The following is a 27,328-nucleotide window of genomic DNA, read 5'->3' on the forward strand; positions in this document are numbered from 1 at the left end:
ACTTATACAACAACGTCTCAGCTGCTTGTGCTGCCCCCTGCCAGAGAGATTATTGTAATTCAGGGTTTACACGAACAGTAAAATACTGTTTATGAACAGTAAAATTCATGGAAAACTATAAGGGAAAGGTCCAACCCCACCCTGGTCCTGTTGTTGATGGATAAAAATTGTGTATTTTTTCTAGAGGGTTCTTCTACATTATTTTTTTGTGTGGATGGGGTGGGAATTGCATTGCTGGGTTTTAACTTTCTGGCTGCTGGCTGCCTCACCTTGCATTCTTGGAATCATTGGATCCCAGTCAAGGCTCGATTTTGCTGAGTATCAATTACCGGAGTATCTAGGGGTTCTCCTGATCCTTCCTGAGCCAATTAGTTTCTTTCTGGCTAGTTACCGTATTTTTCGCTCAATAAGACACACCAGACCACAAGACGCACCTAGTATTTGGAGGAGCGATCCCTCTTGCTGTTCTGGCTTCTGGGATAGCTGCGCAGCCTGCATTCGCTCCATAAGATGCACACACATTTCCCCTTACTTTTTAGGAGGGAAAAAGTGAGTCTTATAGAGCAAAAAATACGTTAGATTTTAATTTTCAATTATTTATTTAAATACCCACCATAGAGAGATGCTCTGAAGCTTGGTTATATTGAGATAAGGAAGCAAGGGTTGGAATGGGTTGTTAAGCATCCCTGTCTTGTATTTGGGTTTTTTGTCCGTTCATGGCATAACAGTCATAATTGTCTTGAATTTGGCTGGGACAAGTTAGAAATCCCAGGGATGAGTCTGGAGCCTCTTCCATTTTCTCACGACGTCTGTTACAAAATAATGGCTGCTGACTTTTAAAAATAATAATTTACTTTTCTTTCAGATGTCTGTTTTTCCCTGTATATGAGCATGTTTTTGTAAATGTGTTGCTTTTTGGAATAAATAAGTTGTTTTTGAGAAAGAGGTTTTTTAAATAGAGAGAGCGTGCTAGTTCTTGGTCATGTACTTTGCCAGGTTGTATTTCCTCCACTGAAGAAGTTTGTATTTGGTATAGTATGTTTGACCGGAGCCATTGAGAAAATGTTTGACAAGCAAGAATAGACTTTTAATAACAGTAAATACTGGTGCAGTTTAGCGAAATGAAGTGCTGCATCTTCTCCTGTGCCTTAAAAGCAACTTGATATGAAGAAATCAAGGAGCTGGAGCTTTTTCTTGATGGGCAGATAAAGTGATAGAACTAATTTCAACTTTTCCCACCAGCCAAGTTTCTTTGTACTGGAATATTATTTTTACAGCCTAGAGTCATTCTATTGATAGGGTTTATGAGCTCATTAACTAAATTAAAGAACAAACAAAACAGGTGCGATCAAATGTAACTTCACTCCAGCATCTTAGCTACCTCTGATTTATTTGCATCTTTTGATCTAAGAGTCTGTTAACTTGTCCAATCTCTTCTCCAGTCCTTAGAAGAAATAGACAAGCACAATAAAGATTTCACTGATTCGACCCTGGATAACTCCAAGAGGCAAAATGAACTCACTGTTGTTGATGATAATGATGAAGATGAAGGCATTGAAGAAGAGGAGGAAAGTTGGGGTAAATAGTTGTTTTTTTTTTAAAAAAAACACACTTTAAAAGTTTGTTAAAATATATCCAAAGAACCACCTATCTAGTTCTGCACTTCAAAGGGAACTTGTATTTCTCCAAAGAGAAGCTAAGATAAACCTCCACGTTTCAAGAGAAATTTATAATCAAGCATGAGGAATCTGCTGTTTAGGGGTGGCGAGGAAACCAGAATTCTCACTGAGGGATGCCTACAATAGTTAGTTAGACCCCAGTCACTATAATAAGTTAAAATGGAGACCTAGCTACAAGAACTTCTTCTCATGCCTTCTCTAGATTTTGTACATTCTTTAGCTCTGAATCTTGTGTTTTCTGTGTTTTCAAAGATTCCTACTTGCCTAGACCCAACGATAAACAAATTGCTTGCCTAAAGATGTATTTTGGACATGCAAATTTTAAACCGTAAGTTTTGTTGTTTTCCTTTCCTATACACAACAATAGGAAGGGATCTGTGCTTTGTATTTACCAAATAAACATATATCCCTGTGACAGGTCCCTTGCCCCAGCTGTACTGCTGAATAGGGGTTGCAACCAGCATGCATAGTGCAGTGGTCTTTAAGCTGTGTTGCTTGCAATATATGGTGGGCTCTGCAATGATGAGATCAGTTCTGGCGGAGTGGGCTCCCTGAAAACAGTGGGCAGCTTATCAATCCCCCTGTGCAGTGCACAGGGCCAGGGGAGTGTTGTGTTAGGTGTCTTCTAGGGCAGTGTTTCCCAACCGGTGTTCCGCGGCACACTAGTGTGCCGCGAGACGTTGCCTGGTGTGCCGTGGGAGGAAGGCGGTCGGGGGGGGAGGGGGCGCCGCACGCACCCGCGTCAGGAGCCAGCACTTACCTCCCACGGTGCAGGGAAAGACTGGAAGAGCGTCGCAGCAACGCGCACGCGCAGAGCAGCCGTAAAGGGAGGCGTGTGGGTGGAGAAAAGGAGGGAGGGAGAGAGAGAGAGCAGGAAGGGGAGGGGGGAATCCCCCTAGGGGTGAAGGGAGCGCGCCGTAAAGGGAGGCGTGTGGGTGGAGAAAAGGAGGGAGGGAGAGAGAGAGAGCAGGAAGGGGAGGGGGGAATCCCCCTAGGGGTGAAGGGAGCGCGCCGTAAAGGGAGGCGTGTGGGTGGAGAAAAGGAGGGAGGGAGAGAGAGAGAGCAGGAAGGGGAGGGGGGAATCCCCCTAGGGGTGAAGGGAGCGCGCCGTAAAGGGAGGCGTGTGGGTGGAGAAAAGGAGGGAGGGAGAGAGAGAGAGAGCAGGAAGGGGAGGGGGGAATCCCCCTAGGGGTGAAGGGAGCGCGCCGTAAAGGGAGGCGTGTGGGTGGAGAAAAGGAGGGAGGGAGAAAATCCCCTCAGCCACATCGGGTACAGGTTATCCTCCTTCGCCATTGGCCGCTTTATCGCCCCACCCACGCAAGGCTACGCGCCGGTCTCTACGCCACGTGACGGCTTTTGCCTCCAGGACGGCATCTGCCTGCGCCAACTCGCGGCTGAGCCAGGACTTTTCCTACACGTGTGGGCGCTTCGTAGCATGTGCTCGGCTTTGCCCAGAAGCGCTACGGAAAGCGGTTTGGATCAGAAAGCCTGGGCTCTTGCCGCGCGCGGCATTGTGTTGAAGCGTGCTGGTAGTTAGTGGGTTGGGAGAGCCGCAGCACCCCATCTTTTTTTCATACGAACATGGTTAAGAAGCTTTGTGGAGTGTCAGTAGGTTGGCACAAACCATGACGTTTGGGGACATTAATCTAGCTCAGGGTTCTTAATACCCTGAGACGTTGCCTGATGTCCTCTTTGAATAAGCGGGGCCTGAGCGTTCCACCAATTTAGGCCTCCTGCCCGGATGTGATATGGCTCCACCTTCCTCAAGGTGGTTCTGCTTTTAAATATTTTCCACCCTGTCACCATGAGGACTAGCGGCTTCTTTTCGTAAAATATAAAATCGCTGCTCCTTGCTCTCGTGAGACTGTGTGTTTTAATTCGAAAAGGGTGTTCCGTGTACATTTGTGCGAGCTGTGCTGTAAAAAAAAGGGGTCTGTATCCGTTTGTCAGTGGCAATTGGATGGCCGGATACTGCAGTGATGGAAAAGTTTTTGAAAAGAAAAGAACTGGACTCTGAACAAAATTTGGAGCCAGATGAGAGCCCAAGTATGAGTGGGCATGAAAAGAAAGCAAAGATGGTTAACTCAAGCAAATTCTCTGGCACAAGGCAATATAACGAAAGCTATATTTCATTTGGATTTACTTTCACCGGAGATGCAAACCAACCAACTCCACTGTGCGTGGTGTGTGGTGAAAAGCTAGCTAACAGTGCTATGGTCCCAAGCAAACTTAAACGCCATCTCCAAACGAAACACCCTTTGCTTCAAAACAAGAATGCGGACTATTTTGTTCGCCTGCGTGAAAACACGGAGAAACAGGCAACTTTCATGAGACAAACCTCAAAGGTAAATGAAAGAGGTCTTAAAGCTAGCTATCACGTTGCTGAACTTATAGCCAAGTCAAAAAAGTCGCACACTGTGGCAGAGACATTAATACTTCCCGCCTGCAAAGCTATTGTAGAGGAGATGCTCGGACCTGAAGCAGCTAAGGAAATAGCCAAAGTCCCTCTCTCAAACAACACAATTTCCAGACGTATTAATGACATGTCTGCAGACATTGAAAGTGTGGTTTTGGAAAAGATCCATAGCAGTGAGAAATTTGCATTACAACTTGACGAGTCTACTGATATCAGTGGACATGCTCAACTCTTGGCCAATGTGCGTTTTGTTGATGGTGATGCAATTAGAGAAAACTTCTTTTTCTGCAAGGCATTGCCAGAAAAAGCAACAGGAGAAGAAATTTTTCGGGTCACATCAGAATACCTTGAACAAGGAGGACTTAAGTGGGAAAACTGCACAAGTGTCTGCACCGATGGAGCTGCAGCCATGGTCGGGCACACCAAAGGCTTTGTAAGCAGAGTGAAGGAAAGAAATCCAGATGTGATTGTTACGCATTGTTTTTTGCACCGTGAGGCCCTCGTAGCCAAGACTTTACCAGCAGACCTAGTTCATGTGTTGGATGATGTTGTGCGCATGGTAAACTTTGTAAAGTCACGACCCGTGAAAAGTCGCATATTTGCAGCTTTGTGTGAGGAGATGGGAGCGAAGCATAAAACCTTGCTGTTTCATACGGAGGTCCGGTGGTTGTCGCGTGGCAAGGTCTTGGTTCGTGTGTATGAGCTGCGGGAGGAACTTAAAGTGTTTCTGACAAATGAGAGGTCAGATTACGCAAAGCTGCTTGCAAGTGATGAGTGGTGTGCAAGGCTGGCATACCTGGCAGATATATTTCATCATCTGAATGAACTGAACACACGAATGCAAGGCCGAAATGAAAACCTGCTTACAAGTACAGATAAAATAAATGGATTCCGTTCAAAGGTGCAACTCTGGCATCAACACGTGGAAAGTGGCAATCTTGAAATGTTCACACTCACCAAGCAATGGCAAGGTGTTCACACTGCTGCACTGTGTGAGATAATAGGTAAACATTTAAAAACTCTCGAGGGGAAGTTGTCATTTTATTTCTCTTCAGTCTCCACTGAATGCCTTGACTGGGTTAGGGACCCTTATAGCTCAGCATCAGTTGGTGGAAAGGACATGACTTTACAGGAGCAGGAGGAACTAACTGAACTGAGACAAAATCGTGGTTTCAAGCTAAGATTTGCTGATCTACCTTTGGACAGTTTTTGGTTGGAAACTGCCAAGGAGTTCCCCCTTCTGGCAAATAAAGCTATTTTGACATTGCTCCCATTTTCCACTACATATCTCTGTGAGTTGAGCTTTTCAAGCATGATTGCTATAAAAACTAAATACAGAGAGAGACTGAGAGCTGTTGACGAAGAGCTACGTGTGTGTCTTTCTTCGATTCCAGCCAGAATATCAGCTTTGTGTTCAGCCAAAAAGGCCCAGGTTGCGCACTGAATAAAGTATTTTATAATTTTTCATATTTCTGTTTACTTACTATTTCATAATAAAGTAATTATAAAATACTTTCTTTGTGTTTATTTGATTCCTATTAAAGAGAGTTACTTTATATATAGTCAATATAGGCACAGAGTTAATTTTTTAAACATTTTCTAATGGTGGTGTGCCTCGAGATTTTTTTCATGAAACAAGTGTGCCTTTGCCCAAAAAAGGTTGGGAAACACTGTTCTAGGGCACACTCATGGTGCAAATGAGATGATAGTGGCTTGGCCAGTGGAACAGGAACCAATGGGATCATTTGGAGGTGGACATCTGGACTAGCTGCATGCATAGGCAGGCAGAGACAATGAGGAATTGACTTGTTGCAAAGGTGACATGGCTGGCTGTTTTCGTGATAGAAGGCAGAGGAAGGGGGACACCAAGGAGAACAATTCCTGCAGCTCTGCTCTATTCCAAATTCCTTAGCTGGAATAGCTCAGTCAGTAGAGCATAGAAGACTCGGCTTTCTGTAAAAAGAAACCTATATGTTTCACATGGGGACGTGGGTGGCGCTATGGGTTAAACCACAGAGCCTAGGACTTGCCAATCAGAAGGCCGGCGGTTCAAATCCCCGCGACGGGGTGAGCTCCCGTTGCTCGGTCCCTGCTGCTGCCAACCTAGCAGTTCGAAAGCACCTCAAAGTGCAAGTAGATAAATAGGTACCGCTCTGGCGGGAAGGTAAACGGTGTTTCCATGTGCTGCTCTGGTTCGCCACAAGCAGCTTAGTCCTGCTGGCCACATGACCCAGAAGCCGTACACCGGCTCCCTCTGCCAGTAAAGCGAGATGAGTGCCGCAACCCCAGAGTCGGTCAGGACTGGACCTAATAGTCAGGGGTCTCTTTATCCATATGTTGCACATGAGAAAGTGAATGCTAAGTTGCTGAATAAGACTCAAATGAGAGTTGAACGTTTTGTGTCATATTTTTCCTTAACTTCAAGGGTCCAGTGGAAAGTGATCTCTTCGGTTTTGCAAGACAGAAGAGACAACCTTGTTGTCATGGCAACTGGTGAGCTGCATATATTTTTTCCACAGGGTGTCGTATGAGGGATAAACCCATGAAGATGACTTCCTGAGAGTGTTAGGGTGTAGTGATATGAGCGGTTGTTGCCCCATTGGGGGGATAAAATGCCAAGGATATCTTTGGGTTCGTAGTCTGTAAGCTTTTTGGATGCAATGGTTTGGAGTTTTAAGAACTGCAACTTTAAGGAAGCTCATGAACTTTGATGTCCTCTCTTACACCTGTTCCTCACTGCTCCATCTTTGAAAGGTCAGGAAGCCTTTGGTATGGCATGGTGGAAGTTCAAAGTACCTGTTTCGGGTCAATTACCCCTTCTTTCTACAGCCTCCACATTTTCACACCCCCCCCTTTAGGACAGTATCATACTTCCAGTATTTAGACCAGAGCTTTCCAAACTGTGTGTTGCGACACGTTGGTGTGTCGGCTGCACTGTGTAGGTGTGTCACGCGAATGCTGCCTGTGCTCCTCCGAGGGCTGGAAAGGGTTTAGTTTAACCTCCAGTTTGCTAGTAAAACTGAATTACCATATTTTTTCCTCTATAGCACATACTTTTTCCCCTCCAAAAATTAAGGGGAAATGTGTGTGCGTCCTATGGGGCGAATGCAGGCTCCTTGGCTCCAGCGATATCAACGCAAAGCCTCCGAAGCGCAGAGGGAGCGTTCCCTCCGCGCTCCGGAGGCTTCGTGTTGCTTTCGCTGAAGCCTGGAGAGCGAGAGGGGTCAGTGCGCACCAACCCCTCTCGCTCTCCAGGCTTCAGGGATAGCCGCCTGAAGCCTGCGGAGCGCAGCGGGAACTCGCGCTGCGCTCCGAAGGCTTCGGGTGCCTTTTGCTGAAGCCAGGAGAGCAAGACTCTCCTGGCTTCAGCAGAGAGGGAGAGCTGCGCAGTGCCCCTTCAGCGAAGCGGGAGGAGAAATGGAAGGGGCTCTGTTTCTCCTGCCGCTTCGCTGAAGGGGCGCTGAGCAGAGAGGGGGAGGATTTTTTTCCCTTGTTCTCCCCCTCTAAAACAAGGTGCGTCCTATGGTTGGGTGCATCCTATAGAGCGAAAAATACGGTACTGTGTTGCGAAATGATGCATGTCTGAAAATTGTGTCACCAACATGAAAAGTTTGGAAAGCTCTGATTTAGAGAAGATTAAGTTATTAGCTAACTAGGCAACATAGTGCCAGAATTGGTGTTAATATGCTCAGACCACTTTGTTCCTATCGGTATTCTTGCTGCCACATTGTGCACCAGCTGTGTAGCCGCATGTACATCTTATTCTATTATTCTGATCTAGAGGTCGCTGGAACATAGAGGACTGAAAGCTGGTTCATTAAATTCCGTGCCAGTTTTAGCCTTGCTGTGATTTTCTCTACATCTGTAAAATTTTAATTTGAAGTGTTGTAGAAGGTCCTTATTAGTACTGACATAGACATGAGGATAAACCCACTAATACGCTAATGTCATTATATACATCTGTGTCTCTATAAAGACTGATAACAAACTAGGGAGGTTGAGGAAAGGAAATGTTGTTTTCCAATGAGATTCCCTTATCATTCAAGATGTGTTCATTCAATATATATTATTTCAGGATACGGGAAAAGTTTGTGCTTTCAGTTTCCACCAGTATATACAAGAGGAATTGGAATAGTAATCTCTCCCCTTATTTCTTTGATGGAAGACCAAGTACTACAACTTGAGTAAGTCTAGGCCTGCCGTGAAGAAATGGGCTTGTCTTCATTTTATAGATTGTGATTCTGTGTCTATATGATGAAAGCAGCCCTAAAAGGTGGCCTAAAACATATTTTAAACCAATAAATCGGAGGACCTGTTGTCTTTTCCCAGCCGCATCAAACTTTGAGGATATGTTTGTCTCTGGTTTTTTTAACTGTAATCCACAAAATGTCCAAACCTATCAAAAAAGTGTAGCGTAAAACAAATGTAGCACCTTTTCTCTCTTAGAGGTGCTGTCTTCTTTCTTTCCTTCATTGCAAAAGAGCTGTTCCTGGGTCTATTTTTTTTAAAAAAGCTTCTTTAATAAAAAGAAATGAACTAAAAGATTTTATATTTCTGTAGCGGAGAAATTTCATTTTCTAAGACATACAATGTCACAACCATGCATCGGATGTCCCAGAGAAGCATACCCTTAATGTAGTGTTGAACTGGAAATGTGCATGAGGAAATGTGCCATCTTTATCTCCCACCCCACTGCACCAAAATCCCTTTTTGGATGTGACGTTGGAAGTTCAATTGTTCCTCTACATATACAGTGGTACCTTGGGTTACAGACCCTTCAAGTTACAGACTCCGCTAACCCAGAAATAGTACCCTGGGTTAAGAACTTTACCTCAGGATAAGAACAGAAATCGTGCGTCGGCAGTGGGAGGCCCCATTAGCTAAAGTGGTACCTCGGGTTAAGAACAGTTTCAGGTTAAGAACGGATGTGGCGTTTGCCCTCCTGGGTTAGGTGACATCATACTGGGTCATAAGGAAAGGGTTAAATAAGTGTGAAGTGATTGGCAAGTGGGAACCCAAGGGGGGAGGAGTTAGAGTTGGAGTTGGGTGTTAGAGTAGAGAGAGGGAGGATAAGTCTGTGGGTTGGAATAGTTTGATGTGAGAGAGTGAGAGAATCTGTTAAGAGGAGTCAGATAGACAGTTGGGATAATCAGTTAGAAGTTATTAGGAAGGTATAGGCCGGTAAAGAAACTAAGATTAAGAAACTGACAAGAAAAATTATCTGAAACCATAAACTTGTTAACGCTTATAAAATAAACTTGTTTATTTGGTTTGATGTTAACAACTGTCTGGACTCCGTGTGTACCCGAGAGAAATGGGTTGGTGGCAGTGGGGAAGCAATCACAGTGGTGGCACAGGGATCAATAGACCGTCAAACGTCCGGGGACCCTGTGTGATCGCCACAACAGACTTCCAGAACAAATTAAGTTCTTAACCTGAGGTACCACTGTAATACTACTTTAGAGGGCAAAGTGATAGATGGGAAGTGAAAATGTAAAATGTATCTTATTTTTTATGGTGAATTAGTGAAAGCCCTGCTTAGAGAACAGCCACTGTGCAGTCAGACAGATTTTAACTGTTTATAGCCGATGGGTATTACAATCTGAATCATAAAAAACTGTGGTGTTTTCTTGTAGGATGTCAGGAATTCAAGCTTGCCTACTAGGATCAGCACAGTCAAGGAATGTCAGAGGGGAAATCAAAGCGTAAGCCTTGCCTTGTCTCATTTTTTTGGGGTGGTCAGGCAAATAAAGTGCCTCTTCTTAGGTAGAGTACTAAAGTTGCTTTTAAAGAACTTTATAAGGTACAGTAAACATGAAAGAGCAATTTCAAACATACGAAGGCTGAACTTGAGCTCACTGCTGTTTCCCCCTCTTTTTGCTAGGGGCCACTATAGAGTTGTCTACATTACCCCAGAGTTCTGTTCGGGGAACTTGCCATGGCTTGAGGAACTTGACAGAACAAATGGTAAGTGGGAATAGTTGATAGTGTATTAAAAAAATTCAGAAGAGATTGCTGCTCTTGGAATTGCTAGGAGTTTTATCTACAGTGGTACCTCAGGTTACATACGCTTCAGGTTACAGACTCCACTAACGCAGAAATAGTACCTCGGGTTAAGAATTTTGCTTCAGGATGAGAACAGAAATCGCGCGGCGGCACAGCAGCAGCGGGAGACCCCATTAGCTAAAGTGGTGCTTTAGGTTAAGAACAGTTTCAGGTTAAGAAGGGACCTCCGGAACAAATTAAGTACGTAACCATAGGTACCACCATATTGGAGTCTAGTTTCTTATAATACACCTATGAGTTTTCACAGAAATAACAACAAAAAACACGTGGTATCAAAAGAATGCATTTTAGAATGCACATGGGCTCTGTAGGCTGAGTCAATTTTTCTGAAAAGGTGAATTATTATTATTATTTTATTATTACCCTGCCCATCTGGCTGGGTTTAAAAACTTCCCTAAACAGGGCTGCCTTCAGATGTCTTCTAAAAGTCAGATAGTTGTTTATTTCCTTGACATTTGATAGGAGGGTGTTCCACAGGGTGGGCACCACTACCAATAAGGCCCTCTTCCTGGTTCCCTGTAACCTCACTTCTCGCAGTGAGGGAACTGCCAGAAGGTCCTTGGAGGAGAACCTCAGTGTCTGAGCTGAATGATGGGGGTGGAGACACTCCTTCAAGTATACTGGGTCAAAGCCATTTAGGACTTTAAAGGTCAGCACCGTCACTTCGAATTGTGCTTGAAAACATACTGAGGGCCAATGTAGGTCTTTCAGGACCGGTGCTATATGGTCTTGGCCATATAACTCAAATGTCCAAATATGGCTGGTGACATCCGAAGAGGTCTTCCAGCTTCCAGCAATCATCATTCTAGTTCCCATCAAGAGGAAGGCCCATATGGAGCAGCTTCTTGCCCAGTTGTAAGGATAAGTAGGTTATATATGAAGATTTAGCGACTGGTTGTTTTGTGATTTTCGAGAGGTGGTCAAATACTGGGCCCCAAAAGCTTTCAATGTAAGGACACGGCCACCACATCTGGTGGACAAAGCACTACAGTGGTGCCTCGCAAGACGAAATTAATCCGTTCCGTGAGGCTCTTCGTCTAGCGGTTTTTTCGTCTTGCGAAGCAAGCCCATTGACAGCTTAGCGGATTAGCGCTATTAGCGGTTTAGCGGCTTTTAGCGGATCAGCTGATAAGCGGCTTATCAGCGGATCAGCTGATAAGCAGTTTAGGGCTTAGGAAAAGGGGGGGGGGGAAGGAAAAAACCCTGCAGGAACTCGCAAGACATTTTCGTCTTGCAAAGCAAGCCCATAGGGAAATTCGTTTTGCGAAGTGCCTCCAAAACGGAAAACCCTTTCGTCTAGCGGGTTTTCCGTCTTGCAAGGCGTTCGTCTTGCGGGGCACCACTGTACAGCCTCTCCACCTCAATGGCATAGTCATGTTCTTGTAGCTCAGCTGAACCGATGTCAAGTTCCAGCCATGAATGATTTTCGAAGCAGTTGCACAAACCTAAGACTGAGATGGTTTTAAATGGCGGCTGCCTCAGAATCATAGTGCAGTAATCCCCCTATATTCCCCTCCCAGACCTGTTTCAATCCTACCAAATTCCCATAGCATGTCATAGAGCAGTAAATTAATTCCCTGTGGCTGAACCAATGGAAGTGTTAGGTTTCAAAGGCTGTTAAAGACCCATCCACACTTTCCCTTTCGGCAATTGCCCTTGCAAAACTATGTAAATGAGCCAAAGATCCCTCTCGGCAGGGAAGGATGTGATCAGGTTTTCACATGACAGTGGTTTCCCATTTTGAAACAAGCCTCTTAGTCTTTTAATGCTCACCCACTTCCAACTTTAGAAATGAGCATATCTTTTCAGACACATGCAGTCTTGATGATTTAGAACTGTATAAAGGAATGGGAACAGATGTTTGCACCAGCAGCTCCTAATCCTAAAGGCTGATAAAGGATTTTCCAGGGAGGGCGTACCAGACAAGAGTGTCTGCCATCGAGGAAATTGCTGGCTATTCTTCAGTGTATCATTTCAGCGTTATTAACAATTAAGGCACTGGTGTTGCCAGCAAACCGCACAGTATGACCTGAGACTGGGAATCCCCAGCCTCTCTACCTTTGATTTACAGTGGTGCCTCGCAAGACGAAATTAATTCGTTCCGCGAGTTTTTTCGTCTTGCGATTTTTTTGTCTTGCGAAGCACGGACTTTGGGAAAGCTTCAAAAATCACCAAAGTCTTCAAAAACCTCAAAAAAGGCTACCACACTATGAGTTGCTCCTCGAAGTGAATGCACGGTTTTAAGAAAAAGGAAACAAACTTGCAAGACAAAGGAAACAAACTTGCAAGACGTTTTCGTCTTGCGAAGCAAGCCCATAGGGAAATCCGTCTTGCGAAGCAACTCAAAAAACGAAAAACCTTTTCGTTTTGTGAGTTTTTCGTCTTCCGAGGCATTCGTCTTGCGAGGTACCACTGTACTGTGTGTTACTCGTTGCCACCCCCCACCCCCAGCCGTACTTTCTTATTCCAGTGACAGAAATCTACCAAATATTTCTGCCATTGCCACAGAGAAGAGGAAGGATTGTCTATAGCCAAAGTCTGGAACAGAAAAAAAGATCTTTGGGAGAACCATTACTATGAAAGCTTAATACCCTTCTTCAAGTCCTAAAAGGAGGGTCAATTTTTCTTCTTCTCATTTGGGGCTACACTTGTTGATTGTAAATACTCCAAAATACCTTGGGAAGAGAGCAAGGCCTTAGCTGATAAGGATATTTGGTCTTTCCAGCTGGTGTTGAGACTTGGTTAATTGCAGCTTTGCATAGTTAACTTCAAGGCCAGCTACTGTATGGAATCTGCGATGCCCCTGCTAGCATTCCTGCCTCAGGGTCAGATAAAAAGAGTAAGCTGTTTATCAGAGAAATGACTTATGGCATGTTCTTGGTTGTCCACCTGGGCTCCCCCAGTGTTTACATTGGCTCTGGTCCAGTCAGCCAAGGTTTCTGTTAATTGAAGTCCCTCTTGTCTGTGCTCTGTACTTCTTCGCTTCTGAGAATTGCCAGAAACTTAGTATGGGAAAGGATGTAGGAGTGCAAGGATAAGATAACTTTTCGTAGACCTTGACTTATGGGAGCATTGGGAAGGTTCAGTGGAGGGCACATTTTTCTTTTTCCCTTTCTCTTCTGCAAAATACCAACATGAGTTTGCAATTAGGTTGTAGGGTTTTATTTCTGCCAAGTGACAGCTGCTTCTTTTTTTAAACTTTAGTAAAGAGTTGGCTAACCTGTTGGGAGTGGTTGGAGTGCAATGACATTTGGAGGTCCACAGGTTAATTTGAGGTTCCAATCAGCATTAAAGCTTACTAGAATAATTTCTGGCATAAATGTTAACTGGGTCGTCTAATCAGGGTTCAAGTTTGCTCATTAGCAGCCCAGTTGCCCTACTGCAGACAAGCAGAAATCTAGGCAGGAGTTTAAAGGCAGACACAGAGGTTTTATTATACTAATTCAACCAGATCCATGCCTTTCTGAACATCAGCTGGGCTACAAGTGCAGCTTTCTTCTGAGTAGACATCGGATCTGGAAGCCTCCTTGCAGCAGGGCAAGCACTTCTCTACTGGTTCATTGTCTTTCACTGGGTCCACATTTGTCTTAGCTGTACAATGGTACCTCGGGTTACAAACACTTCGGGTTACAGACTCCGCTAACCTGGAAGTAGTGCCTTGGGTTAAGAACTTTGCCCCAGGATGAGAACAGAAACCATGCGCCGGCAGTGTGGCAGCAGCAGGAGGCCCCAATAGCTAAAGTGGTTGTTGTTTAGTCGTTTAGTCGTGTCCGACTCTTCGTGACCCCCTGGACCAGAGCACGCCAGGCACTTCTGTCTTCCACCACCTCCTGCAGTTTGGTCAGGCTCATGTTTGTAGCTTCGAGAACACTGTCCAACCATCTCGTCCTCTGTCGTCCCCTTCTCCTTGTGCCCTCAACCTTTCCCAACATCAGGGTCTTTTCCAGGGAGTCTTCTCTTCTCATGAGGTGGCCAAAGTATTGGAGCCTCAGCTTCAGGATCTGTCCTTCCAGTGAGCACTCAGGGCTGATTTCCTTCAGAATGGAGAGGTTTGATCTTCTTGCAGTCCATGGGACTCTCAAGCGTCTCCTCCAGCACCATAATTCAAAAGCATTAATTCTTTGGCGATCAGCCTTCTTGATGGTCCAGCTCTCACTTCCATACATCACTACTGGGAAAACCATGGCTTTAACTATACGGACCTTTGTTGGCAAGGTGATCTCTCTGCTTTTTAAGATGCTGTCTAGGTTTGCCATTGCCTTTCTCCCAAGTAGCAGGCGTCTTTTAATTTCGTGACGGCTGTCACCACCTGCAGTGATCATGGAGCCCAAGAAAGTAAAATCTCTTACTGCCTCCATTTCTTTCCCTTCTATTTGCCAGGAGGTGATGGGACCAGTGGCCATGATCTTCGTTTTTTTGATGTTGAGCTTCAGACCATATTTTGCGCTCTCCTCTTTCACCCTCATTAAAAGGTTCTTTAATTCATCCTCACTTTCTGCCATCAAGGTTGTGTCATCCGCATATCTGAGGTTGTTGATATTTCTTCCGGTGATCTTAATTCCGGCTTGGGATTCATCCAGCCCAGCCTTTCGCATGATGAATTCTGCATATAAGTTAAATAACCAGGGAGACAATATACAGCCTTGTCGTACTCCTTTCCCAATTTTGAACCAATCAGTTGTTCCATATCCAGTTCTAACTGTAGCTTCTTGTCCCACATAGAGATTTCTTAGGAGACAGATGAGGTGATCAGGCACTCCCATTTCTTTAAGAACTTGCCATAGTTTGCTGTGGTCAACACAGTCAAAGTCTTTTGCATAGACAATGAAGCAGAAGTAGATGTCTTTCTGGAACTCTCTAGCTTTCTCCATAATCCAGTGCATGTTTGCAATTTGGTCTCTGGTTCCTCTGCCTCTTCTAAATCCAGCTTGCACTTCTGGGAGTTCTCGGTCCACATACTGCTTAAGCCTGCCTTGTAGAATTTTAAGCATAACCTTGCTAGCGTGTGAAATGAGGGCAATTGTGCGGTAGTTGGAGCACTCTTTGGCACTGCCCTTCTTTGGGATTGGGATGTAGACTGATCGTCTCCAATCTTCTGGCCACTGCTGAGGATTGCTGGCATATTGAATGTAGCACCTTGACAGCATCATCGTTTAAAATTTTAAATAGTTCAGCTGGAATATCATCACTTCCACTGGCCTTGTTATTAGCAGTGCTTTCTAAGGCCCATTTGACTTCACTCTCCAGGATGTCTGGCTCAAGGTCAGCAACCACACTACCTGGGGTGTACGAGACCTCCATTTCTTTCTGGTACCTCAGGTTAAGAACTGTTTCAGGTTAAGAATGGACCTCTGGAACAAATTAAGTTCGTAACCAGAGGTACCACTGCAGAGGTTCAGGAAAGAATCTGATCCATGGTGCATGTAGAGGTTTGCTCCAGATGAGGTGTCTGTAAGACTGGATTAGTTGGGCTGCTTTAATGGGTTCTTTAGGTGTGTCAGGGCTTACTGTAGCATCCTAGGCCTCTTCCTCAGATGAGGTATACCCAGAGGTCTGGGTCACTCTGGCTTCTGACATCTGCTAATTCAAAGTAGACTACTTGCATAAGTGATTAAATTTGCAAAACATATATACAGTGGTACCTCACAAGACAAAATTAATTCATTCTGCGAGTTTTTTCGTCTTGCGATTTTTTCGTCTTGCGAAGCATGGATTTTGGAAAAGCTTCAAAAATCACCAAAGTCTTCAAAAACCTCAAAAAAGGCTACCACACCGCGTGCTATGAGTTGCTCCTTGAAGTCAAGTCGCAACTGCACCCCCTGAATGCACGGTTTTAAGAAAAAGGAAACAAACTTGCAAGACAAAGGAAACAAACTTGCAAGACGTTTTCGTCTTGCGAAGCAAGCCCATAGGGAAATCCGTCTTGCGAAGCAACTAAAAAAAGAAAAACTCTTTCGTCTTGCGAGTTTTTCGTCTTACGAGGCATTCGTCTTGCGAGGTACCACTGTACCAATTGGCTCTGCAATCTATACTGTCGTAAGTGCTCTGTAACCACATGATCGGGCCTGTCTTAACTCATCTTAGGCATCACCCTGATAGCTGTTGATGAAGCTCACTGTATTTCTGAATGGGGACATGACTTCAGGAATTCTTTCAGGTCTTTGGGGTTGTTGAAGAAACATCTTCCTAAGGTACAGTATAGTCATTGCAAGAAATTTTTGTGATTTAATTTTTTTGAACATAGATCAACTTTAACAAAACAAATGTTTGATCTCTGTGCGCTATGTATAGTTGTTGATCATTCCTTGTGTTTCCATTTCGGATGGGCAACTTGCTACATTAGACATAGGCAATCTCGGCCCTCCAGATGTTTTGGGACTACAATTCCCATCATCCCTGACCACTTGTCCTGTTAGCTAGGGATGATGGGAGTTGTAGGCCCAAAACATCTGGAGGGCTGAGGTTGCCTATGCCTGCGCTACATACTCTTCCCTCTGTGAATACACATGAATGTTTATACTAGCATAGGCACAATTCAGAATCATGCCAACCATAAATTATGCTAAAGATGATTTGAACTTCCAGGTATATTAGCTGTGGTTATCTGCTCTTGTTTTCCAGCTACTCGGCAATTCCAGAGGCCGAAGCACTATAAAAATGGAAGAGCAGTAACAGCCACAATCCCCTTTTGCCAATCTGTACATCATGCTGTAGTGTAATAGGCACATGCAAACTGGTTTCAAACCTTGGCTTCTGATTCTGGTGTGCTGGCTGCCAGCAAACCATGGTTTGCCAAAACAGACACCAGACTAAATCATAAGTAACCCTGGTTTGGCAAGATGGCTGAATTGTGCTATTGAACTTCGGGGCTATAAGAAAAAATTAATGGTCTGCGGAAAGGGGAGTGTTTGATCCTGCAGCTCACTCCCAGTCTGGAGAGCATTACATGCACATGAACTCTTAAAGGTTGCCTCATAACCTTTGGGAGGGAGGGAGGGAGGGAGGCCAGAGTATGGATCATGATAACCTGTGTGAATGTTCACTGTAACTGCAAATGTTGACATTGAAGGAGAAGGTGATGATGGAGATTTCCTAGATTCCTCCTAGAATTCTTCTGGGAAACTTAATCTGACCCTACTGAAAACAATGTGCTTTATTCATGCATACATTTACCACACCATTTAGAGTAAATCAAATCAAAGAGTGCCCACTTATTCTTTATTCCTTAAATTTTGGATTATGGTATAAAAAGAGTTTAATGCTTTGGTTTCTTTTTATCCATCACCTTTACATTTTCCAGATTTCTGCTTCTTTTTTCTTTCCAGGTTCCCATTGTTGCATTAACTGCAACAGCAAGCCCTTCTGTCAGAGAGGACATCATAAACTGTCTGAACCTTAAGACTCCCCAGGTCACATGTACCAGCTTTGACCGGCCTAATTTATACTTAGAAGTAGTACGGAAAACTGGAAATATCATCGTGGACATACAGCAGTTCCTTGTTAAAAAAGACAAGTTAGTGTGTTTTGTCCCTCCTTTGCCCGCAAATTTTGTGTTCCAAGGTTACCGCTGGAAAGAAACGTTTATAAATATTTATTTAAATTTATTATTTTTTAAATAAAGGCTCTTCTACTCCAATAACACTTTCAACTTCTGAAATGTGTTGATAGTCCACAACAGTAGATCAGTATTTTCCCCCCAAGTTTATTATGAGATTAATAGAGCCAGTATTCGAGGAGAAAATCTACAAGAAAGATTTGTCACAAGGCTAGCGTATTTTCTTTGTTCGTTCCTTGGATATCTTAATGACCTATGTCACACGCAGATGCTTTCTTCTTCTTTAAATTCTTAGATTTAGTTATGAATTTGAAGGCCCCACTATTGTTTACTGCCCATCAAGGAAGACAACTGAACAGGTAGCTGCAGAGCTGACAAAATTAAACATTGTTTGTGGAACATACCATGCTGGCATGGGAGTCACAGCAAGGCGAGACATCCACCACAAATTCATGAGAGATGAAATTCAGGTATGAAGGAAATGCTGTTTGCTTGTCATAAGATGCTCTGTGGTTGTATTTTGTGGGATATACAGGGGGAAATTAGGAGGAAGCATCATAGTCGCTAAATATGTCCCAAGCTCCCACCTCCCACTTTCCTTCCAAGCTCAGCAGCCACAATCCAGCATAAGTTAGCTCTGACTGTGTCCCAGTGACACCAATAAAATTTAAACTGGTTGCAACTAAGGTTGTGATTCCGTGCACACTTAACCTGGGAGTAAATCCCATTGAATTCAACAACAACAACAATCTTTATTACGGTCCAGGGACTCAACAAATCGTTAGAAAGCAAGACACAATTCATACAGCCTACCTCCAGGTTAAACAAACATTTTGTTCAGAATATAGGGATCATTGGTTCTTGCAACCAGCGATAAAAACTTTGCTACTGCTAATGTTCTAGCATTTGTCCGGTCTTCCAATAGGAACCTGACATAGTGAGCCTCTGGTTTTCCCGGGAAAGGTACCAGCAAGGGTAGTATCAGTTGAGCCCTGGCTTGCTCATATTTTGCACAGTGCAACAAAATATGTTTTATGGAATCGATGTCTTGAGAACACGAGCAAAGTCTGTCCTGGTAGGGAACTCCTCTCAACCTGCCATCCAGCACTGCAGAAGGAAAGACTTTTAGTCTGGCTTTGGTGAAAAGCCTTCAATAGTTTGGTACTGTCAGGTTTTTAATGTAAGATGTTAACTTAAAGACATGCCCATATTGTACTCCCACTGTCAGCGGACTACAGACTGCGTGTGATCGAGATCGCAAGTCACTGTGTGTATTATCCCATAATCTTTGCTTTTAACATCTTTTGGGCGCCTTCATAACCCAGGTAATACAGTTGGGGGGGGGGTGACAGACCAATAGAGGTGGCTTTCTGAGTCATGGTTTTCTGCCATTTGCTGACAAATTCCTCATTGTTTAGGTGTTGGTACAAACCCTTCCCTAGATCAAACACTGAACCATTGAATTCAGCAATACCTCTGACCAGTGGCGGAGGAACCCTTTCCGGCATCTGGGGCGGGACACCCCGCCCGGTGACGCACACGCGACATCCGTACGGAGGCCGCCCTGGGTGCCACTCGGGGGGGGGGGGTTGACAAGATGGCCCCTGCCTCAGTATGGGCGGCCATATGGGCTGCCGCTCGTGCGCGGTGGCCTGTATGGTCGCTGTGTGAGCGGCGCCCATACTGACTGCGTGCACCCTCGACTGCTCTACAGCTGGGGGGAGGCAGGGGCCATCTTGTCACACCCACACCAGAGTGGCACCCGGGGCGGCCCGCCCCCCACTTTGTAAGCCCCTGCCTCTGACTATATGTTCATAGGATTTGGCTGCATGGCTTGTTCTATTGCTTTAAACTGGACTTTCAGGTACAGTGGTACCTCGGGTTAAGTACTTAATTCGTTCTGGAGGTCCGTACTTAACCTGAAACTGTTCTTAACCTGAAGCACCACTTTAGCTAATGGGGTCTCCTGCTGCCGCCGCGCCGCCACAGCATGATTTCTGTTCCCATCCTGAAGCAAAGTTCTTAACCTGAAGCACTATTTCTGGGTTAGCGGAGTCTGTAACCTGAAGCATATGTAACCCAAGGTACCACTGTAGTACCTTTTACTGGGCTGTGCCCAATATAGCTCCATTTTGGCTACTTTGATTTCATTGCCTTTAATGAGTGCTTTGCAACTGGAGACATAGCCATAGTATACTTTATGTAGGTGGACACATTAAACTGTTGTTAAGCACATTGAATTTTTTCCATGCATCAATATTAAAGTGGAGTTAAAAACTGATATGGTGGTTATTTTTCAGTGTATAGTAGCGACTGTAGCTTTTGGAATGGGCATCAATAAAGCCGACATCCGGACAATTATTCATTATGGAGCGCCAAAGGAAATGGAATCGTACTACCAGGAAATTGGAAGGGCTGGTCGTGATGGGCTTCCTGCCTCTTGCTATGTATTATGGACGCCAGCTGACATGAGTTTCAACAGGTAACCAATACTACTGGCCTACTATATAGGCACAGTAGCATGGTAAAAGTGAGCCAGAGTGGGTTTGGGGAACATGCTTTCCTCTCTCCTCATGTGCTTACAAGGAGGAGTTCGGGAGCTTTTGCTTCTGATTCCAGGGAACCACATTTTAACTTGCCAGCCCAGTCTTAAACTGTTATTGTTTAAAATGTTATTAATGTTAGCTGGAGGAGACTCTTGAGAGTCCCATAGACTGCAAGAAGATCAAACCTCTCAATTCTGATGAGCCTGGATAGCTCTGGATGAGCTCTGATGAGCCTGGATAGCTCAGTTGGTTAGACCATGGTGCTGATAACGCCAAGGTTGCAGGTTCGATCCCTGTATGGACCAGCTGCATATTCCTGCATTGCAGGGGGTTGGACTAGATGATCCTCAGGGTCCCTTCGAACTCTACAGGGCTATGCTATGATTCTTAAGGAAATCAGCCCTGAGTGCTCACTGGAAGGACAGATCCTGAAGCTGAGGCTCCAATACTTTGGCCACCTCATGAGAAGAGAAGACTCCCTGGAAAAGACCCTGATGTTGGGAAAGGTGGAGGGCACAGGGAGAAGGGGGCGACAGAGGACAAGATGGTTGGATAGTGTTATCGAAGCTACCAGCATGAGTTTGACCAAACTGTGGGAGGCAGTGGAAGACAGGAGTGCCAGGCGTGATCTGGTCCATGGGGTCACGAAGAGTCGGACACGACTAAACGACTAAACAACAACAACTACATTTACCCATGGTTTGTCTTAACAAGCCAGTTTCATAACCCAGTGTTTGAATGTAACCTTTTTCAAACAAACCATAGTTAAGATCAACCACAGTTTGTTGGGTTTGGTCAACGCAAAAAGCTACTGTTGGTTCAAACAATCTTTTATTGTAAATCTTTTTGGGATGCCTCTGAGAGTGTGAAACGATATATAAATATAACAAACAAACAAAAAAAGGTAAAGGATCCCTGACAGTTAAGTCCAGTCGCAGACGACGGGTTGTGGCGCTCATCTCGCTTTATTGGCCGAGGGAGCCAGCGTACAGCTTCCGGGTCATGTGGCCAGCATGACTAAGCCGCTTTTGGTAAAACCAGAGCAGCGCACAGAAACGCCGTTTACCTTCCCGCCAGAGCGGTACCTATTTATCTACTTGCACTTTTTTGGCATGCTTTCGAACTGCTAGGTTGGCAGGAGCTGGGACCGAGCAACGGGAGCTCACCCCGTTGCGGGGATTCGAACCGCCGACCTTCTGATCGGCAAACCCAAGAGGCTCAGTGGTTTAGACCACAGCGCCACCCATGCTAACTAACTTTCAAGCAAAAGCTTCTGAACTCCTTCTGATGGGCACAGAAGAACATGGAGTATGCAAGAGCCCAAGGCTCACTGCATCTTGTTCTTGTTACTCTAAACTCTGGTTTAGTGTGATGTCTGAACATGACCACTGAGGTAGTCTGTGGAATTCTATGTAGCATTAAGTGGGATATGCACATGAGGAATGAGGTCTGCTGATCCCCTCCCATTCATCCCTCACATGTCCCCTAAACCTGTTCTGGGATTCACTCCCAACCCCCAGAGCATATTTAGAGAGTGTGTGGGAGGAGGAGAGAGAGGGGGGAGTCCTGTTGGGCAAGTGGGCCTAGTTCCACACACATACCACATAGTTGAATCCCACCCAGTGTATGTGAAACACTTTATATGCTTGAGATGTGTTATAAAATTGTGATACCATTGTATTTAATGTTACTTTGCCCAGTCAGACTGCAGTTTCTGTCTATGGTGTCAGTCTGTTTTATATAGACATAATACAGTGGTACCTTGGGTTAAGTACTTAATTCGTTCTGGAGGTCCATACTTAACCTGAAACTGTTCTTAACCTGAAACACCACTTTAGCTAATGGGGCCTCCTGCTGCTGCCGCACCCTAGAGCATGATTTCTGTTCTCATCCTGAAGCAAAGTTCTTAATCTGAAGCACTATTTCTGGGTTAGCAGAGTCCGTAACCTGAAGCGTATGTAACCTGAAGCGTAAATAACCCGAGGTACCACTGTATCTGCATATACCGTATTTTTTGCCCTATAAGACTCATTTTTTCCCTCCTAAAAAGTAAGGGGAAATGTGTGTGCATCTTATGGAGCAAATGCAGGCTGCGCAGCTATCACAGAAGCCAGAACAGCAAGAGGGTTCGCTGCTTTCACTGCGCAGCGATCCCTCTTGCTGTTCTGGCTTCTGAGATTCAAAGTATTTTTTTCTTCTTGTTTTCCTCCTCACAAAACTAGGTGCGTCTTGTGGTCTGATGCATCTTATAGAGCGAAAAATACGGTAACTAGAGAAATCGTGACAACATGGCAATATATGGACGATGACAATATGAAATTTCGGTGTGCGTTTCCTTGTTCTTCATTTCTTGCTCCGTTTATAGCTATGACTGATTTATATTGCATGAAAAGTATGTGTGTAGGATGTTTGCAAATTTTATATTTTCTTGGAAGGTGACAGGGAAATAATGAACGTTTCATCTTTAATTTTCTTCCTCTCTCTCCCACTTTCTTTTTAAGACACCTACTCAGTGAGATACGTAATGATAAATTTCGCCTGTACAAACTGAAGATGATGGCAAAGATTGAGAAATACCTCAGCTTAAATAGCTGCAGAAGAAAGTACGTGTTATACTTTATATTTTAGCAAGTAACAATCAGGAGCTGTCAACACACCTCAATGAAAATCTTTCAAAGTTTTGAAAAGTGCCACTCACATTCTGCTACATTTTTGTATTTGCACCTTGAAGCTCATAATTTGAAAAAAAATATATATGTCCGTCTCAGGATGATTCAAGCAAGATAAATTAGCTCCCAGGTGAACCAATTAATGATGGTGATTTCTGCTCATTGTTTTCTTCAATGAATTTAACATGTAAATTCTTGTTCTTTTATTTAATTCCCAATGTTCTCTTGGGTAGAATCATTTTGTCACATTTCGAAGACAAACAACTCCGAAAGGCCTCATCGGGTATCATGGGAACAGAAAAATGTTGCGATAATTGCAGATTCAGGTAAATGTTCCTCCCAAAAGATTAAAGGTTTGGAACTGTCTTCCCACAGCTTATATGACAAGCAGCAATAAGTCTCTAATGGCTCTCTGTTAATGAAGTTTTCTTCAAATGTTGTTACTTTTAGGGTAAACGGTACAAGCTGCCATCCAGCAATTCCCAATCAAAAGCTGACTCGCAGGAATATGGCTTTAGTTCCAAATTTAAAATCCATCCTTAAAAAGCCAAGTAATAAAAATGAAAAGTTCTTCTTTGAATTTATGTCAGAGAACGACTGTGGGCGCTGAGCTCAAGTTGTGAAGGCAAATATTAAATCTTATATCCTAAATTCCTTGACCTAACTAGCGCCTCTTCCATAGTTCATGGTTGACCAGCCTGCACTGGCAAAGGCCACATCTGGACACTAGTCCAGATGTGGTGGGCCTGAAGGCCTGGTAATATGACACAAAGACAGGCTTATACTGCTTCTTGTCCGTCCCCCCACACCCCGGCCTTCTGCCGCATGGCCTTAGACTAGAGGCACAACTGCCAGGGATCTTAAGAGAAGGAGCTATGTACTGTACTGTTGTGCACACCCAAGCATCACTAGCTCATACTTCGGACTTGATTTATGGCTGATGTACAATAAAGGTTGGGACGCGTGTGGCGCTGTGGGTTAAACCACAGAGCCTAGGACTTGCCGATCAGAAGGTCGGCAATTCGAATCCCCGTGACAGGGTGAGCTCCCGTCGCTCGGTCCCTGCTCCTGCCAACCTAGCAGTTCGAAAGCACGTCAAAGTGCAAGTAGATAAATAGGTACCATTCTGGCGGGAAGGTAAACGGTGTTTCCGTGCGCTGCTCTGGTTTTGCCAGAAGCGGCTTAGTCATGCTGGCCACATGACCCGGAAGCTGTACGCCAGCTCCCTTGGCCAATAAAGCGAGATGAACGCCGCAACCCCAGAGTCGGCCATGACTGGACCTAACTGCCAGGGGTCCCTTTACCTTTACCTTTACAATAAAAGGTTGGTCTCCCCTGCCTTGCTTCATGCCTGCGTTTTAATTGCTGTTCTTTCCCCACCCTCCCCAGCCATCCGTATTTACAGTGGAATCTCGGGTTGCGAACGTGATCCATGCCGGAGGCACGTTCGCAACCCGCAGCGTTCGCAACCTGTTGTGCCGCGTCTGCCGTGCTTCTGCGCATGCGCAAAGTGCGATTTAGTGGTTCTGTGCGAGCGCCGAAACCCGGAAGTAACCCGTTCCAGTACTTCCGGGTTCGGCGTGGTCCGTAACCCAAAAACGCGCAACCCGCAGCGTTCGCAACCTGAGCTATGACTGTATAAATAAAATTGTATAGAGTGGTACCTCGGGTTAAGTACCTAATTCATTCCGGAGGTCCGTTCTTAACCTGAAACTGTTCTTAACCTGAAGCACCACTTTAGCTAATGGGGCCTCCTGCTGCTGCCGTGCCACCAGAGCACGATTTTTGTTCTCATCCTGAAGCAAAGTTCTTAACCTGAAGCACTATTTCTGGCTTAGTGGAGTGTGTAACCTGAAGCGTATGTAACCCAAGGTACCACTGTAGTGGTGGAGAAGCTACACAGAGAGCTGAACCTCTTTGTTTTGCTTTATTTGCTCGGTCATTTAGCTTGAACGGTAGGAATATTATAGTTTTAAGACACAATGCAAACGCTCTAAGGATTCGCATCATGGCAACAGATTGCCCGACCGTATGATATTCTGTATCGTACCTTTTCTCACACAAGATCCAGTTCTTGCATGCGCCATTTTGGCAAGTACTTTCCCCATCCCTAAAAATCTATGGACTTTACCCCCACCCAGCCCTGTTCGGAAGCAGAATCTGAAGCTTGCCTGACCATGTGTTCTAAGGCGAGTTGTGGAGAAGGGATGGAAGTTCCTTGTGGAGAAGGGATGACAACGCCTCTGCTCACATCTCCATTGCTGTAGCGATTCCTCTTTTCAAACCCTGTTGGTTCACACCTGAGCCACAGACCTGAGCACTCGTGGCATGCGGGATGTGACGCTGATCATTCCTATGGGGTGATTGGCATTATGATTGGGGGGGGCCTTACATTTCAGGAACACAGCTTTATGTACAGAGGTGCTGCATCCATTCCGCTGAGTGCCAGTTAGCGGAGACATGGGAGATTGGGGAAAGCGAGGGCAAACCAGCAGTCAGGGATGATGGGAGTTGTAGTCCAGCAACAGCTGGGCACCCAAGTTTGAGAAACACTGCCTAGAGCAGGCTTCCTCAAACTTGGTCCTCCAGATGTTTTGAGACTACAGTTTCCATCATGCCTGACCACTGGTCCTGTTAACTAGGGATGATGGGAGTTGTAGGCCAAAAACATCTGGAGGGCCGAGTTTGAGGAAGCCTGGCCTAGAGCAAGAAGAAGAAGAAGAGTTTGGACTTGATATCCCGCCTTTCACTCCCTTCAAGGAGTCTCAAAGCGACTAACATTCTCCTTTCCTTTCCTCCCCCACAACAAACACTCTGTGAGGTGAATGGGGCTGAGAGACTTCAAAGAAGTGTGACTGGACCAAGGTCACCCAGCAGCTGCATGTGGAGGAGCGGAGACGCGAACCCGGTTCCCCAGATTACGAGTCTACCGCTCTTAACCACTACACCACACTGGCAAGGGTGGTTAATTGGTGACTGGCCCAATATTGCTGGACTACAGTTCCCATCATGCCTCACCATTGGCTGTCCTGGCTGTACTGATGGGAGTTGCAGACCAGTGACATCTGGAGGGCCACAGGTTCCCCACCAGAATTTGCTCTCTCTGTGTGCTCTCATGGCACACACACACACACACTTTTTGACCTCTGTTGTTGTTTTATACATATTACACAAACCTTATTTTTGTTCCTGTAGTTTTAGGAACATTCAACATACTCCTGTGGTCAATACAGAAGACAGTTTGCAGGATTTTGGCCGGCAAGCATACCAGTTGATGTCTGCAGTATGTGCCTTAAACGAGAGGTTTGGCATGGGTGTCCCAGTCCTGTTTCTCAGAGGATCTGTAAGTGTTACAGCTTATGGGGTGGTTTGTTAACAGCTCTTTCTTTAATCCTCTTGGCTGTCTGTATGTGTAGGAGGGAAGGAGGGAGAGGGTCTTTTTCCTGTGTCTTCTGGTTCTCATTGAAGACCGTCCCAAACTTGAAGAAAAGGAAGCTCTGTTCTTTTGCATAGAAACTGAAAGGCTATGAATTTGTTTTTAAGAGACAGTGTGTAGACTTCTAATTGTTTGCTTTTTACATCTGGATATCACTTCAAACCTTTTGTTTTTAAGGAGCACTTAATGGAACAGGAGTTGGAAACAAATCTGTTAGAAACACATTCCTTGAAAGAAATCTATAGGAAGAAAGGTCTGAATCTTAACTGGCTGATGTGCAGCACTTTGGGAGGAAAGACTTACCGTATTTTTCCATGTATAAGACTAGGGTTTTTTCCCTTAAAAAACAATGTCCAAAATTTGGGGGTGTCTTAAACATGGATAGATCTTCCCCCATTTTTAAAAATCAGAGTCTCCAAAAATAGGGGGCGTCTTATACATGGGGTGCATCTTATAGATGAAAAAATTTGGTAATTTCTCGCTTTAAAGGTGATGCATTTGTGAAGCGCTCAACAATCCCTTATATGTGCTTTGCTGGGGACCGTGTTTCATGTAGGAGAGCTGCAGTGGTTAGAGCGTGAGCTGGGGGCCAAGAATTCCCTGGTTTAAATCTCAGCTGTAGGTGCCTAAAAGCAAGCCACGCTTTCTGCCTCAGCTTGCCCACCTGTAACTTCAATATAATAAGGGCCAGTTTATTTACAGCAGAATGAAGTGGTAAAGCTTTTCCTGGACTGAACTAGTTCAGGATGATAAATCCCTTCTGCGGAGGGAAATACACCCTGCAGGCAAAAAACCCCAAACCAATAATAACATGTCAATATAGGCAGGTTTAGGGACGCGGGTGGCGCTGTGGGTTTAACCTCAGTGCCTAGGACTTGCCGATCGCATGGTCGGTGGTTCGAATCCCCGCTACGGGATGAGCTCCCGTCTTTCGGTCCCAGCTCCTGCCCACCTAGCAGTT

At 44.9% G+C, this 27,328-nt stretch overlaps 1 protein-coding gene across 1 annotated transcript in view; it reads left to right on the plus strand.

The window, feature by feature from the left end:
• Nucleotides 1-27,328, plus strand: part of WRN (WRN RecQ like helicase) — a 66,841-nt gene that overhangs the window by 14,257 nt on the left and 25,256 nt on the right. Inside the window, exons 10-22 of the mRNA XM_079959140.1 lie at nt 1,443-1,578; nt 1,932-2,007; nt 6,521-6,588; nt 8,171-8,279; nt 9,732-9,800; nt 9,980-10,062; nt 16,246-16,352; nt 17,487-17,674; nt 18,012-18,186; nt 20,017-20,198; nt 22,764-22,865; nt 23,165-23,257; nt 26,133-26,274. Of these exons, the coding sequence (XP_079815266.1) occupies nt 1,443-1,578; nt 1,932-2,007; nt 6,521-6,588; nt 8,171-8,279; nt 9,732-9,800; nt 9,980-10,062; nt 16,246-16,352; nt 17,487-17,674; nt 18,012-18,186; nt 20,017-20,198; nt 22,764-22,865; nt 23,165-23,257; nt 26,133-26,274 (1,530 nt within the window). The remainder of the gene's footprint in view (nt 1-1,442; nt 1,579-1,931; nt 2,008-6,520; nt 6,589-8,170; nt 8,280-9,731; nt 9,801-9,979; nt 10,063-16,245; nt 16,353-17,486; nt 17,675-18,011; nt 18,187-20,016; nt 20,199-22,763; nt 22,866-23,164; nt 23,258-26,132; nt 26,275-27,328) is intronic.

This window comes from Podarcis cretensis, assembly GCF_951804945.1.
Source record: "Podarcis cretensis genome assembly, chromosome: 17".
Taxonomy (NCBI): Eukaryota; Metazoa; Chordata; class Lepidosauria; order Squamata; family Lacertidae; genus Podarcis; species Podarcis cretensis.